The following is a 15,807-nucleotide window of genomic DNA, read 5'->3' on the forward strand; positions in this document are numbered from 1 at the left end:
TGGAGATTGTAGTAATTTCAATGGTTAAGATCATGAGCCAGTTGAAGCTAGACAACCATGGAAAACTGACTCATGATCATAACCATTGAAATTACTACAATCTCCACAAAAACCCATCTGATATTGATCAACATATGCTCACTAGTGACTGGCTTCAAGAGGTATATTCTGGAGTTCTAGTGAGAAGTAGTGACCAATGGAGTTCAACCAGGTCTGTTGTGAGATAGTAACTCACTGAAGACAATGGTGAATGTGTCGCCCAATTTCGTGGATTAGTTGAAGTTAGACATTAACACCGTTCGATGACGGCTCAGTGATCTAGTGGTTAAGTACTCGCGCGCGAAACTAGTAGGTCCTGGGTTCGAATCTCGCAGGGGGCGAGGTCGTGAATGCGCACTGCTGAGGAGTCTCACTATAGGACGGGACGACCGTCCAGTGCTTCCAGGTTTTCCATGTTGGTCTAGCTTCAACTAACTCATGATCTTAACCATTGATATTACAATTATCATAATCTCCACAAATCTTCATTCTGATCATAATATAGTTTCATAATTAATTCTATCTTAAATCAGTAGTTTCATAAGATTGATATCAATTTGTGATTGGATTAATCATTATTGTTTCTTACCATTTTGTTTTTGTTACTTGATTATTATTCATTGACTACACCAATTAAAGCCATTGTTTCATATTGTGTTTTACACTAAAACCCACTTGAATACATATACATTCTATACAATTATAATTGGAATGATTTCTATCTGTCCCCTTCAACTTTGTGCCGTATACATCCCTATTGTTTCTAAATTCTCTATTGGTTAATAAAAATAAACAAGCACATAATTTTGTTGGTAAATTTGCACATTCTTTCTTTTTTTTTTTACTGACTTTCTACTGTTCTTCACTAGGAATGTTAAAAGTGAATATTCTATACAAATTACAATTCATAATACTCCCTTAACTTTATCTCTTCACAATAGAGAAATGAAGAAAATGAGTGCGGAGGGGGGAGGGTGGCGGCTAGGTGGGTGTCTAATATTCGGTGTTTTATTATTTAACGGGAATAATTACTGATCAGTTTAGTGGTGTTACTATTAAAGAAACAATAAAATAAAATGTCACAAGTTTATGATAGACCTAATATTAATAGTAATAATAATAATAATAGTACATTATTATGGAATAATGAAATCCCAATAATTGATTATCCTATTAAACACCCTTATGATATCATGAATGATACTGTTATTAGAAATCAATTAACATCTCATATTGATAATATTTGGGATTATTCATATAATTTACCAAGAACTACATATTTCCCTATAACTACTATTGATACATTACCTATCAATTCATTTGTATGGTCAGATTCATCATCAATGACATCATTTTATTCATGGAATAATGAACCATTGACTTCATCCCCACAACAACAACAGCACCAGCAAACATTCTGGTTAGATAATCATCATGAAATGAATTATCATAATTTATTAATAGAAGATGAAATTGTAGAAAATGAATTTAATTATAGTAAAAATTATTTATCAACTTTAACTGATAGTTTACAACTGAATACTACTAATAATCCTACTATAATTACTACTTATAATGATAAAACTACTGATATAGAAAATGGAATTAATACATTTATGATGTCACCTTTAACAACAACAACAGCATCGACAACATCGACATCATCATCATCATCATCATCATCATCATCATCATCATCATCAGCGTTATTGGCTTATTTAAATTTGGATAAAATTAAGGTCATTGAAAATTTGATGGATTCAAATAAAAGTGAGTTTGAATTGTGTATTTCGGTATGTTGATGATTGTAAATTCTATTGGTATGAAGTGCTATTGATTAAATTCGGATTATTAACTCATAAAGGTTGTCAGTAGTTCAAGTGATGAGAGATCTCAGTGTTGCTCTATATAATATACGTTGATTACAGGTGTAATTAATATGATATCCTGAACCATGAACATGTTACTTAGTCTTATTAACAATATTGTCCTTCTGTATTATTTATTTGCTTATCTGTCAGGTGAATAGAAAAAAACATCAAGAGGCTTGGAACTAAGTTTTATTGAAGTTGGCATTTGTAAGCAAAACATACTTACAACCTTAAGGGAATTGATGATATCAATGGGATTTGAATTCGTATCACCCTGGTTTTAAAGTATTAAGCGTTACTATTGAGGTATTTGGGCTACAAATGACTACCTATGGGACTGGAATATCAATTAAACCATTATTAGGAAATCATGAACATTACAAACCCATACAAATGAAACACAACAATAATTAATCAAAATGAAAGATGTCAACTCGTAGAGAATTAACGTAAACATATTTATTAGTATCTTTTGTTGGATAGGTTGTTTATTGTAGACTACTAATGGTTATACCCCCCAAATGCCTTGGTATGGTCGAGGGTAGGGAAAGTCAGCTCATCCTCTTGAAATGCTCTCACAAGGCCATGCGTATACAGCCACTACCAGGGAACTCCTATTCACTGTCTTCCCATGGTATTACTGTTGTTTACGAAAATGAGAGAACGAAATCGAATGTCCGGCACTTTAACCGGGTTGGTGGACACGGAGGGTCCACCTAGAGGAGTTGGAAAACCCTGACTCCAAACTAATTCTGCACATAGGCTCCAGTATCCTGAGGGAACAAATGACATATGAAACAATTATTGGTCACCGTCTACCATGGGACTACATCTTCTAACGTTGCTACACTGCCTTGTGGATCGGACCTTTAGGTCGAAGGCCCCGGGTGTGGTCACCTAAGAAAACCAACTGCTCCGGTCTGAGCACCAGGTCAGTATCACAGCTCACACACAAATCAAGTGACTAGTGCGGCGCATATATATTCGATGCCCCTTTTTACCAATATTTATTTATTCAAATAAATAAACAAAAACTAATGGTTTTAAGTGATGATTAAAAATGAAATTCAAAATAACATGCTGATTTATTGGTTTAGTAAGAAAAGTTAATGAATTGGTTTTCATTCTGTTTGCTTTGTGACTATCATAATATTAGTGCGCGAGACCGAATGTCTTGGGTTCGAGTCCCACAGGCCCACCACTGAGGAGTCCCATGTTATCACTAAACGACCTCCAGTGCTTCCAGGTTTTCATTAATGGTCTAGCTTAGATAGTCTCGTAAATTCCACTGTTAAAATTATCACAATATCCACAAATCCCCATCCTAATAAAAATTTACTTATGTTGAATTGATTTAAGACTTGTGTCAATGTCGAGAATATATCCACAATAAAGAAATGCTTCTAGCTGTCAAATCAATGATTTAGATACATTAACTATCTTAGTGATGAGGTTGTAAATTGAATAAAGACAGTCCAAATGATTGTAAACAAATATACACTAACGAATGATTAACTTGTGTACTACTTAGATCACACTGAACATAAATCAGTAACTGTCTTGGTACGGATGGTGGCTGACCGTGTAATCCAGGACGCGCGTTTCGTCCTATTTGGAGCTCGTCAATCGGACATACCTGTATCTCAGTGTTGATGTTCACTCTGGGACTCGTACCCAATACCGTTCGCTTCAAACGCCGTCACGTTATCCACTTAGCTACTGAGTCCGGATAGTCACAACTGATACAAAAATTAATTAAAACTGTCTTGATAGTTCAGAGACTGCTTTTCTGTCAACAGAATGGATGAACATGATTTTAACGGCGATCCAACTTAGAATAGCTTGTAACTTAAACTATAAAAATTCTACATTCCATTCAAATCTCTTATATGCTAAGACTGGTTCTATTGAAGTAGAAATTTTTAAAGAGGTATGGAAAACTACTGAATCACTAGTTTGAGAATTTTTAACACTGAACTACTATGACTTTATTGTTCAGGGTTTTGTGTTTAACACAAATAATCTCCGTGATAATAATCATGAACAAACTATTGACTGATTACAAGAATAATTCCCACAGTTTCAGTGAGAAATCATGACCGATTATGTTTGAACATGTTAGAAAACTCCACAGATATCGTTGAAGATGTTGTATATTTGTTCGTCGAAAATCGTGGATTGACCGAAATTAAAACCATAGACCATAGGCCTTCAATTAGCTGGCTTGTAATTTCTTATGCTTACCTTAGTGAACAAACACTCAGATGGGGAACATCAATTTACTAATTGTCGCAAAATTATAGAGTACTTTCATAAAATATGAAAATCATACGTTAAATACTACCATGGAAAACCCGGAAGCACTGGATGGCCGTTTCGTCCTAGTATGGGACTCCTGAGCAGTGCGCATCCACGATCCCTCACCTCACGAGATTGAAGCCCAGGACCTATCAGTCTCGCGCCTAGCGCTTAACCAACTATACCACTAAGCCGGCAGGCATCCAATGGTGTTTATGTCCAACCTCGATCAATCCACGAAATTGTGCGACCATCTTCCATTGTACTGAGGTAGACACCTGTTCCTACCCGACACGGATTGGCTCCACTGGTCACGGCTTCTCACCACAACTCCGAGAATGACGCGAGACTGATAGGTCCTGGGTTCGAATCTCGCGGGGTGCGGGATCGTGGATGCGCACTGCTGAGGAGCTCCATACTAGGACGAAACGACCGTTCAGTGCTTCCAGGTTTTCCATGGTGGTCTAGCTTCAATTGACTCATGATTTCAATCAAAAACTTAACACTCTTTACAACACCTAAACTGATAATTAAATACTACATTTGTACATCTTTCATCAATTGCCTCTTACACACTTCATCGTCATTTCATTTCTGTTGTTATTACAATCGCTTTCAGTTTACATCCCTATTCTCTTCTATTCGATATTCTCAATCTTCTGCTTCTGTTCATTCTACTTCTAATTGATGTCATATACCTACTTATATCTGTCGATATAATGAGTAAACATCACATTATTACAAGATTTAAAAGTTTTAAGTTCGAGTCCATATCTATTTCTACTACTTAATTACTCATTAACTTTTTAACTAAATTACATCTGTTAATGAAACATTTGATTTTAAATACAAGACCATATGTTAAATAACTGTTATTTTGTTTTAAATGAATGTGATTAGATTACAGTTATCATGGAGATGTCTGTTGTTGGTTGTTGTTTGCTTTGTTCTACTTCATATGTGGACATGATGATGATGATGTTGATGATAATGGTGGACAGGTTTCTGATTTGAATTGATAAAATTTACTTTATCATTATTATTTCGTAAGTCTGTAATAAATGTATTTAGATACAATGTAATATGATAACAGATTTACCAATGATAGATAGGGGAAATTATTTCCAATACAAAACGAGTGTTTTTTAGTGCCCCCCCCTTATCTGACTTGTATGAATGGTTGCTATCGAAATATACATCCTGATTATTCTCGTAGGTGAGATTATTATTTATAGACGAACCAATCAGTTATAAGATAATAGATCTCGGATTTTGGCGTGAAATTCACCTATCCATTTGGTTAAATTGTGTTTTGGCATTATAACTGATGAAAACTCTAAATCGAATGCCTAACCCTAACCATCAACTGTAAGTCACAATTCTAATTCCTGACGCTGGTTTATAACCCTTATTCGGTCCTAGTTATTAGGTGAACACTCTCAAGGTCACTTTAGCGTCGCTCGAAGGTCGTCCATAAATTATAGTCTCATCTTCTCGTATATTATTATCTGCTAATTATGCTTTGGTGTATAACAGAATTAAATAAATCAAATACGAGAATGGATATTTGAATACGTATATTTTGTACACTCATTAATCTGGAGAGATAATCAGAGGGACGAATCGAAGAAGAGAGAAGCAAAATGACGCGCAGTAGAGATGATAGATGAGCCAACTCCACTTAATCAAGAGTTAATCAATATTTATAGCCACACAAAAATAAGCTACCGACATGTGATGAGTAGGATAAGAAGTGTACATACACATACGCTCATATAAAAATAGTCAAGGTTGATAAGTGAATAATTAACAAGGTCAAAATGTGACCCAAGAAGAATGGATAAATTGGCCTCTCAAGTTGATGTTGCCTTTAGTAACTCAGTCCTAATAGAGTCACAAGCGGTATTCACTAATCTATTATTGTGGTGTGTGCTACATATATTGATATAAGTAGTATATTATGCGAGTCAGGAACGTAATGTCTGGCAGCAGAAGATGAGGGGAAGATCAAGAAAAAAAGAGCGAGAACACAATGGAATTTGTAAGAAAACACATGAACAATGGGATGAAAGACAATGGATTGGTGTTTGCAGTGGAAAACAGTCCAGTTTGATATGATGCATTGATATTTTGCAAATTATCAGTATGGGGGTTGTGGAGATTGTTTTAAGTTTTTGGTTGAGATCATGAATTAATTGATGTTAGACCACCGTTGGAAACCTGGAAGCACTGGACGGCCGTTTCGTCCTAGTATGGGACTCCTCAGCAGTGCGCAAATTGACGATTACTTTATGGTATTCAGATTTTATTGGGATAGTCTGTAATTTTCGTGTTGGTTACATTCGATTGTCTACACCCGTGTACTTGTTAACTACATTAAGCTGCGAGTTTATCAACAAAACACTTTTTAGAACCAGTTCGCATATTGTTTTAACAACAGATGCAGGTAACTGATAGGCTTCTAAATACAACCACTTATATGTAGATTTATAGACTGGATTACTCTTATAAAAATAGATTCAGTCGATCTACCTACGTTTCTTCAAGCAACGTTCAGCTTGTCTATGGAAAAAAGGATAGAAAAACCAATTAATACTTCAGTATGATTACACTAAATAGTCAATTTATTTATTTAAACACATAAACATTGGTACAAGGAGGCTCCAAATAAATATGTGCCACACAAATCATTCGATTCGAGAGCTGGAATACTTCCCGGTTGCTCGAACCGAAGCAGGTGATTTTTTTAAAGGACCATACCCGCGACCTTTGACCTAGAAGTCTAATCCACAAGGCAGTGGAGCAACGTAGGGAGATGCAGTCCCATGGTAGCCGGTGACCAATAATTGGTTCATACACCATTTGTTCCGTCAGGATACTGGAGCCCATGTGCAGAATTGGTTTAGAATCAGGGTTTTCCAACTTATTGAGTGGATACTTCATATCCATCAACTCGGTTAAAGTGCTAGACATTCGCTTCTTGTCTTTTCAATTTCGTAGATAACACTCGTGACGCGAGAATGCAGTGAGTAGGAGTTTCCTGGCAGTGGCTGTATACACGTGAAAGCATTTAGGAAGGGAGATCGGAATCTTCACACCCTCGACCGTATAAGGGTATTTAGAGGCATTGAACATCAAATCAATAAATGCTCACTATTCAGTATTATTTACATTGTTTTTACTAGGTTTCTAAGATTTATGGAGTATGTAACTGAACTTAATATGATGGGATTAAAAAAAGGGCAAAATTACATTGTTGTCTCTTTGTAATTTTTGCCCAACATTACTTCCGATTTTTCTAATTCAGTGTAATATCTCATTAAGTTTGATATTGACTTACTTCAGTGTGATGTTGTTTGTGTTCGATGAACGTGAACTATGTTCATCAGGACAGGTATATTGTGATTTCACCATTATTCTGGGCATTTTTCTAATTAACAACCAAATGGGTGCATAAATCAATTTTGATGTGAACAGAGAGAGAAATAAGCCATGATGAAAAATGGAAGCTATTTTGGGGAATATTATATCACTTAATTCATAGTTTGTAAAATAATGACATTTATTTTGATGCATAGGTTATTCTATAAACCATAAGCTTTCGTTTGATGCATGATTCACTGACATACCTTTTTCTGTTCCAAAGTTATTGCAATTTAAACGTAACCTTTCTGTACTCTGTTTTTCTACCGTAATGCTCAGTTTGAAGGTAATTGCATTTTTTTAAAAATTTAATAAATGAATTCATGAGTAGATTAAAGCTAGAATACCATGAAAAACCTGGAAGTACTGGACAGCAGTTTCGTTGTAGTGCTGGACTCCTCAGCAGTACACATCCACGATCTCGCTTGCGGGACTCGAACCCAGGACCTTGGGTCTCGTGCGCGAACGTTTAACTTTTAAACCACTGAGCTGTGATCCAACGGTGTTAATGTCTATTGTTTATGTGTTGTGGTCGTGTTAGTCATCTATTTATTCATATATCTTCACACTAATCTGTATTAGGAACTAGGATTAAATTGAGTGGTGTCCCGGTTGGCTCGTCTTCTCTTTCCCTCTCTCGCTTGCCAACCAATCAGGTGATAGAATAGTTTGAGTCTCTCTGCTCAAAGATGTTAGTTTTAATTAAGACCAGTTCTCCTATTGTATCAAGGCCTTAACCTAGATCATGACAAGTTCTTTCCCGTATATTAGTGGGTAGACAGATCAAGGACGTCAAATATTTCTAAATCAATGTAATTTCGACAAGAATCATCGCGTTTTTGTGACATTAAATCTTCACTTGCACAAATATTTTGTTTTCTTATCTTGAGTTGTAGTAATTGTACTTGTTCCTTGTTTTCGATTATAAGTAATAGATAACGCGGATATAACATTGGTGACCATCAGAGTTATGACAGAATTTATCTGTCTCTGTCGACAATATAAGCAACTAGTATAGACATTGATACATCACAATGACGAACTGTATGCCAGTTTCATTGGTTATATAAGGAGTTGCTTTTGTTCCTTTCTCAGATATTTCCTGAGAGATTGATTGAAGTCATTTTATTATTCGTTTTTTTTTCCACTCGATTATTAGGTTATACTCAGTCGGAATCGAATTTAGTTCAATGTTCAAGAAATATCAAAACAAACAACAAATCCACTATTCGATCAAATGAATCATTTAAACTTCCAAATCATATTGGTCATTTCAAAAGTTTCTATAAAACTGATTATGATACTTATCAGAATACATTAAATATTAATAATAATAATATGACTAATGTAAATTTATTCAAATCGACTACATCAGAAGAATTACAAACTCAACGATTTCTAGCTAATGTTCGTGAAAGACAACGTACACAATCATTGAATCAAGCATTTTCTGAATTACGTCGTATTATACCAACATTACCATCGGATAAATTAAGTAAAATACAAACACTTAAATTAGCTACACGGTAAGTCAATTCATTCTCTATAACAATATGTATTGCCTTTTTTGTTTTTAACGAGAAAAAATAATTATTTCATTCCTATTTTGTGGAGATTTTAGTAACTCCGTAGTTGAATTCATGAGTCAATGAAAGCTAGGCCACCATGGGACTCCTCAGCAATGTGCATTCACGATCCTGCTCGCGGGACTCCAACCCAGGACTATTGGTCTTTCATGCGAACGATAGGATGAAACGGCCGTCTAGTGTTTCCAAGTTTTCCATGATGGTCTAGCTTTAATTGACTCATGAATTCAACTATTAAATGAGGTAATATTAATTTAATTTGTAATGGTCTTTGATTACCTGGTTTTTGATATTCTTTACTGAACATTTTGATTCGACTTAGCATATGTGCATCCTGAATCGATTGCCTCGATGTAGTAATTATGACATTGGCTTGTATACAGCATTTAGTGCATAGGTAATAGTGGAGTCCAGGACACATGTTTTGTACTATTTAAGACTTTCTAGTTGAATAAATCTGCATCCGAGATGATGTTTAGCTTGGGATTCGAACCTAGTACTTCTCCAACGTATCATCCACTTAACTACTAAGTACTGCTAACCATTCATTTGCTTGATGGGTAGGGATTTTAATTTAATTTTTAGTGGTTTGAATTATCTTGTTGTTGATGATTTAACTAAATTCCGAATAGTTTAATTAATCCAAATTGAAATTCATGCCAGTTGACCATAAACAAGTAAGTGGTTGTCTGTACTCAACGTCTAGGTGGATAACGCGTTGAGCATTTGAAATGAAAGCTGCTAGGTTCAAATTCCAGGGTAAACATCAACTCTAGGATTCAGGTACATCTCATTGGCGAGTCTCAAGTAAGAAGAAACACAAGTGCTGTATTCTACCGCTTGCCATCTATTTCATCTAATCTATATGAAGTAATATTAGATTGGAATTAAGTAATCGTTTTGCAGATTGATGATGGTCTTCATAAAAATTGATTGGTGGACAAATTTTTTAAGTTTATGTAATGAATTAACCTTAACTAGAAAACAACTGACAATCAAGAAGCATTGGACAGCTGTTTCATCTCAGTATGAAACTTTTCAGCAGAGCACATCAAAAGTAGGACACAGAGCCTCCACATCTCACTGTGAGTGCTTAACCTAATGTGAATAATTCGGACATCAGTCTATTCATTATACCTTGTGTTATAATCTCTCTTTCTTACGGTATGACCCAGCTATTCCTATTGCTTAGTACTCTTGGATACCAAATAACTCTACAAGACCCCAAATCAGAACACGGTTGAACAGGAAAGAGATTATATTCCAAATAACAAGGTTAGATGGAAGCAAGAAGCAAGTGAGAAGTACAATAGGGAAAACGTTAGTATATTTATAGTTTTTACATGAGAAGATTCTAGAGTATTCTCCAAGTATCGACTAGTGCTGATTGGATAAGAATTAGCCAATCAGCGTGCACCAAGGCAATCGTGCATTGAGCATGCTTTAATCCAGTCTATGTCCCGCTAACACCTTGTAACTGTCTTCTAATAACTTTGGAGAGTAACTATTTCATACTCAGTATGGATGTGAAATGGTTGGCAATTGTTTAGTTTCATTTTTGAATCCGTCAAAATCTGGAACTAGTAATTGTGAAAACAAACATATTTGTTACAAAGAAAGTCTAGATTTAGTTGTAAGGGAAAATTTAACTTCAATGTAATTCTAAACAAGCATAATAATGATAATAGTAATAATAATAATAATGATACAATCATTACATAATTCATACCAGTTTACAGGCATGATCAGCTTGATATAAATAGTAACATTAAATGTAAAGAATAGACATGTGATGTAAAACTGTTTTAAGTTTTCCACTTCAAAAATTGTTTAAGTAGTACATTACAATAATGAGAGTCGTCAGATGGGAAGTTTTAACTGCTTTTAATTAGACATCCTATTGATATACGATGAATGGTGTATTTAAGGCCATTACCTGATCTATAACGAGTTGATTATAATCATCTATAACTAGAGAAAATAAAACGGAAGCTGAGAACATAGAACAAAGAAGGCAATAATTATAACGACAGATCAGTTAAGTCTACTAAAATTATATGTGACAGATTATTATATGATCTACTTTTCGTGTTAGATAATGATTCAAATTAGTTAAGATTTCCAGGGATGATGTTTGTGTAAAGTAACAGCTTGTAAGGAGGTTAACTTAGTGGGTTCAGTAATAAAAATGATTGAATACTTAAAGTTCCTATAATCTCACTTGTGGAATGCGATACACTTACAGGTGTACGTACATTTAGGGAATTTTAAGAGGAGAAGTAAACATCGATGAAGTGAACAAAGGATGGGAGTGATTTCATTCGACGGTTAGATTATTGCGGAGCTTGGAAATTTTACTGGTAAAGTAATTCATATGAAGGGAAGATTTAGAACGTAATTGTTTCACCAATGACAAGAAGTTATGCATGCCGTAACTAGAAGTTTTTGCAGATTTAATGAATCAATTGGATGTAAAGGATAGTTTATTAAGTATTTAGTCAGAACTTTCTCTTCCATAAAGGATCGAGTTCAAGTTTATTACATCTGGACTTACAATTTAAGGTACAATCGAACCAAAGCATGAGAAGTGTAAATCGTCTTTGAACGGATCCAAACTTTAATTTATCCTGTTTGCGAATACTACTAAGAATAAACAAGCAGTATTCTAGGAGTGGTCGAATATATACTTTATACATCAAAATACGTGACTATTTATCACAGAGGCTACGAATTATGCAACCCTTGAGACGTTGGGACTTGGTGGTCTGTTTCGAGACCTGTTATGTGAGGGACAAATTGTACGAGTATCCAAATCCTAAATCCACTACTCTATGTAAACTAGATAACACCTTACTATTAATGGTAAGATCTAAGTTGAGTGATGTATTATCAAAGTATATCCATCTATATTTAGCCGTGTTAAGCTCCAACTGCCATGTTGAACATCAATAGGCTACCTTGTTGAGCTCCAGATTGATGCGACTTTGCATATTGTTCAGCTCATGAGAAGAAAATGAATATGCCACCTTAAGATCATTTGTACATTGAAGAGGCTTACCCATGTAAAAGCAACCTCAAATATCGTTGATATAAACTGGAGAGAGCAAATGACCTAAGACACTACCTTGTATAATAGCATCCGAAAAGAAGAGTAAACAGCTTTAGAAGAAGGACTGGAATACCTGTTCCACCATATATTTAAATAAAGGATGAATCCCCGTCTACTCAATGAGCTCTTAAAAATTTCAGGGAGTTTATAGCCCTACTAATTTTCAGATATGTGAAAGAGATAGATTTTATTGAGTTCCTAGTCACATACCTGACTCTTGAAACAGTGCCCTTTAGGAATCCATTACTGTTCGCAAAAATACCACCAAAAAGGTTTGCAATGGTTTTAGAGTCATCTATAAAAGTGCCATTATCCAGGATGCATTGTGTATCAACATTTTGAGTTGCTTTAACACGTTAATTGAAAAGGAGAATTAAGTGCTAACAGCTCCTGATTAATGGCTGTTAACCTGTGCTTTTCTTTAATTTGGTTAACAATTATGGTTATTTGTGCAACTACCATGAAATTGTTTGACTTAAGCTAGCGTGTCTACAAGTGTCTTAATTTATTACAATATTTAGCTGGCATAAATAATTCGTTAGGTTCACTAAACATGTATGTTTTAAGAGATGCTCAGGAATCTAAATAAGAGTTAGTGATCAGATAGAATGTGTCAATGGCATCCACGAAACGACTGCTTGAGAAGAAGATATCCCAGCCTGAGGATCTTACCAGGAAGTGCAGGAAGTCCCAGTCAGCATGTCTGTAGTCTCTATATTGACAGGCTTTTTGTATCGGTTGTTAACAAGGGGGACAGATTGAGAGAGCAACAACTACTATTTTATGTTCGTTGCTCTCGACTTGATTGTATACTTGTATAGACAGTGGGATGATATTTCCACAAGATATTAGATAAGGCATATTATCACGCCTTGTTGAGGTACTAACCTACTGTGACCAGCAGTACATGTTAAATGTCAATGGGAATTTATCATTACATGACTGAGAAATACCGCTATTCCAGTTTATTTCAGGGTAATTGAAATCTCCTTTAATAACCTTAGCACTGAAGTTTAGAGAAGATGCATGTATAAATGCATTAATAATAAGATCATTCACGTTATATGAAACATTAAGGGCTCTATACATACATCCCAGGAGTAGACTATGATTCAGTGTTGACTGATATCCAGATCGATCCACGTAAACTACTCAGAACATTGTCTTCATTTTTATTAGTTATTAGGGAATTCAAGGCATAGATAAGACAGCCACCTTCACGTTTGGTCCCTCTGTTACAACGATAGAGTCGGTAGTTCCGGATATTCAATTCTGAATCGGACACTGCGGGAGACCAACATGTTTCAGTGACAAGCATGAAAAAGATTTGGCTATTAAGGCCCAGGTTCTTTAGGCCAAAATTTTATTTGGTTGTGAACGTGCATTGATAAGTAATAAGTTTAAAAAAGAAGTATTAGGTGTGAAAAAATTGGTCTGTGGTTATTCGTTTTCACGTCTGTACTGGTCGATTTTACTGCAACTTTGGGATATATATCAACGAAACAGAAAACTAGATTGTCATCTAAAGGGGTTTGGTGACTAAGATTTCAGTGATCTCATAGTAGTTTTAAACACCGGTCGATATCTGATACTGAGAATCATGGAACTCAAGATCGTGATGACTTGTTTTGACTATGATGATGTGCCATACTGTTTGCTATATGCTTAAATTTAGAGTTAAGATTCTGTTGACCGGGATTTTGAAAACAGAAAGTGTTTAATATTGAAAATTGACAGTAATTATAGAATGAGTTTAGTAATCCTAACTCAGCGGTTGAGTTGCCAATAACAATCCCGAAGCTAAAAGACCAGATTTATTTGAAAAACTTATGTATTCACTTACTTTTTTAATCATGAGATATTCAAACGTTAGTCAAGCTCTCGAATGCATGGTTATAGGGGGAGTGTCCTTCAAATGGATCTATAAAATACGCGTTTTAAATCGTTAGTGCTTTTTTTTCAGTTTTCAGAATTGCAACGTAAATAGGATATATATATATATAGCAACATTACGAACTGATTGAATTTAGATAGCACTGTTGAACGCTAGCTCAGTGGTACAAAGGTAAGGCGTTCTCATGCGAGACCGAAGATCCTGAGTTTGGATCTCCGGATGCGGGATTGTAGATCCGTACCGCTGAGGAGTCTCATACTTAAACTAAACAGCTATCCAGTACTTCCAGGTTTTGGATGTTTCCTCGTGATTTAAACCACTAAAATAAGTCTTGTGATACATACATAATATATTGATAGATTTTTGTAACAGGTAAAGAAATATTTTCCTTTATCTTCTTCTATTTAGATATATTGATTTTTTATCTCAAGTACTTGATACATCAACACCACCGTCATCAACATCAACGTCATTACGAACAACAGGAACAGTTGTATCAACATTATCGTCATCATCTAATAATGATCAATTGAGTGAATTTGTAGATGATATCTATCCAATGACAAGTAAATATCCTATTTCTTGTTTAACTAATAATAATAATAGTACACATCTGATTGATCCTTCATTCTTATCAACTGATTATAATCCTATTGAAAAGTTGAAATGTCTAACACCATATTATAAATATAATTTAAACAAAATTAATCAGTGTCAGTGTAAATTTAATTTTAATGATTATAGTCAGTTGTCATCTACATCAACATTATCATCACCGTCATCAGTATCGCCTTCATCATCATCATCATCATCATCATCATCATCATCATCATCATCATCATCATCCTCATCCTCATCGTCATCATGTTCCCCATTGTCATCAACATCTTCAAACTCTACATCAGAGATAACAGTATGTTGTAATGAAAATAATACAAGTACTAGTACTAGTACTAATATGAATAATAAATACAGATTTTTATTGAATGATTTGGATTATTTGAATAAATTTTCATCATCACCATCATCTACAACTTCACAACCATTTATAACATCAGAGATAACAACATCGACTACAGTGAAGACATTGACGATGATTACGACAACAACAACAACAACAACAACGGCAACAACAGCAGCATCCATCTATCCAAACCAAGGTCTAAGTTATGCATTTTCAGTATGGCGTATGGAAGGTGCATGGTTGTCAACATATGATACTAAACTATAAATTAAATTGAGTGGTTAAACGGAAATACATTTAAAGTGATTGTGATAATTATGAGTTCGATCGAATGTGTTTATAATTTCTTTCTTTATTTCTCTTTACAAAAACTGTACTTGTTTAAATACACATCATAAGTGAACATTGAAGACAATCTTCAATGATGTCGTTTTATTGCATTAAACGAATCATATTCAATTTGTAAAGGGATATGTGAAAGAAAGTATTGGGAAACAAATTATTGAAATGGTGTATGTAGTGATTTATGCTTTATTTTCAACTATCGAGATTATCTTCTGTAGTGAAAAGTTACTTAGTCCCGCCTGCGGGATTCAAACCCAGGGCTTGCTGAGGAGTCCCAT

At 34.8% G+C, this 15,807-nt stretch overlaps 1 protein-coding gene across 1 annotated transcript; it reads left to right on the forward strand.

The window, feature by feature from the left end:
* Positions 1-1,115: 1,115 nt before the first annotated feature.
* On the forward strand, positions 1,116-15,451 carry MS3_00011171 (uncharacterized protein; the record flags this gene model as incomplete). Its single annotated transcript, XM_035730428.2, has 3 exons — positions 1,116-1,809; positions 8,791-9,157; positions 14,629-15,451. The coding sequence occupies 3 exons, from the start codon at positions 1,116-1,118 to the stop codon at positions 15,449-15,451; spliced, it is 1,884 nt and encodes a 627-aa protein (XP_035589375.2).
* Between the last annotated feature and the right edge of the window lie 356 nt (positions 15,452-15,807).

The sequence above is a fragment of the Schistosoma haematobium genome, chromosome 7, assembly GCF_000699445.3.
Source record: "Schistosoma haematobium chromosome 7, whole genome shotgun sequence".
Classification (NCBI taxonomy): Eukaryota; Metazoa; Platyhelminthes; class Trematoda; order Strigeidida; family Schistosomatidae; genus Schistosoma; species Schistosoma haematobium.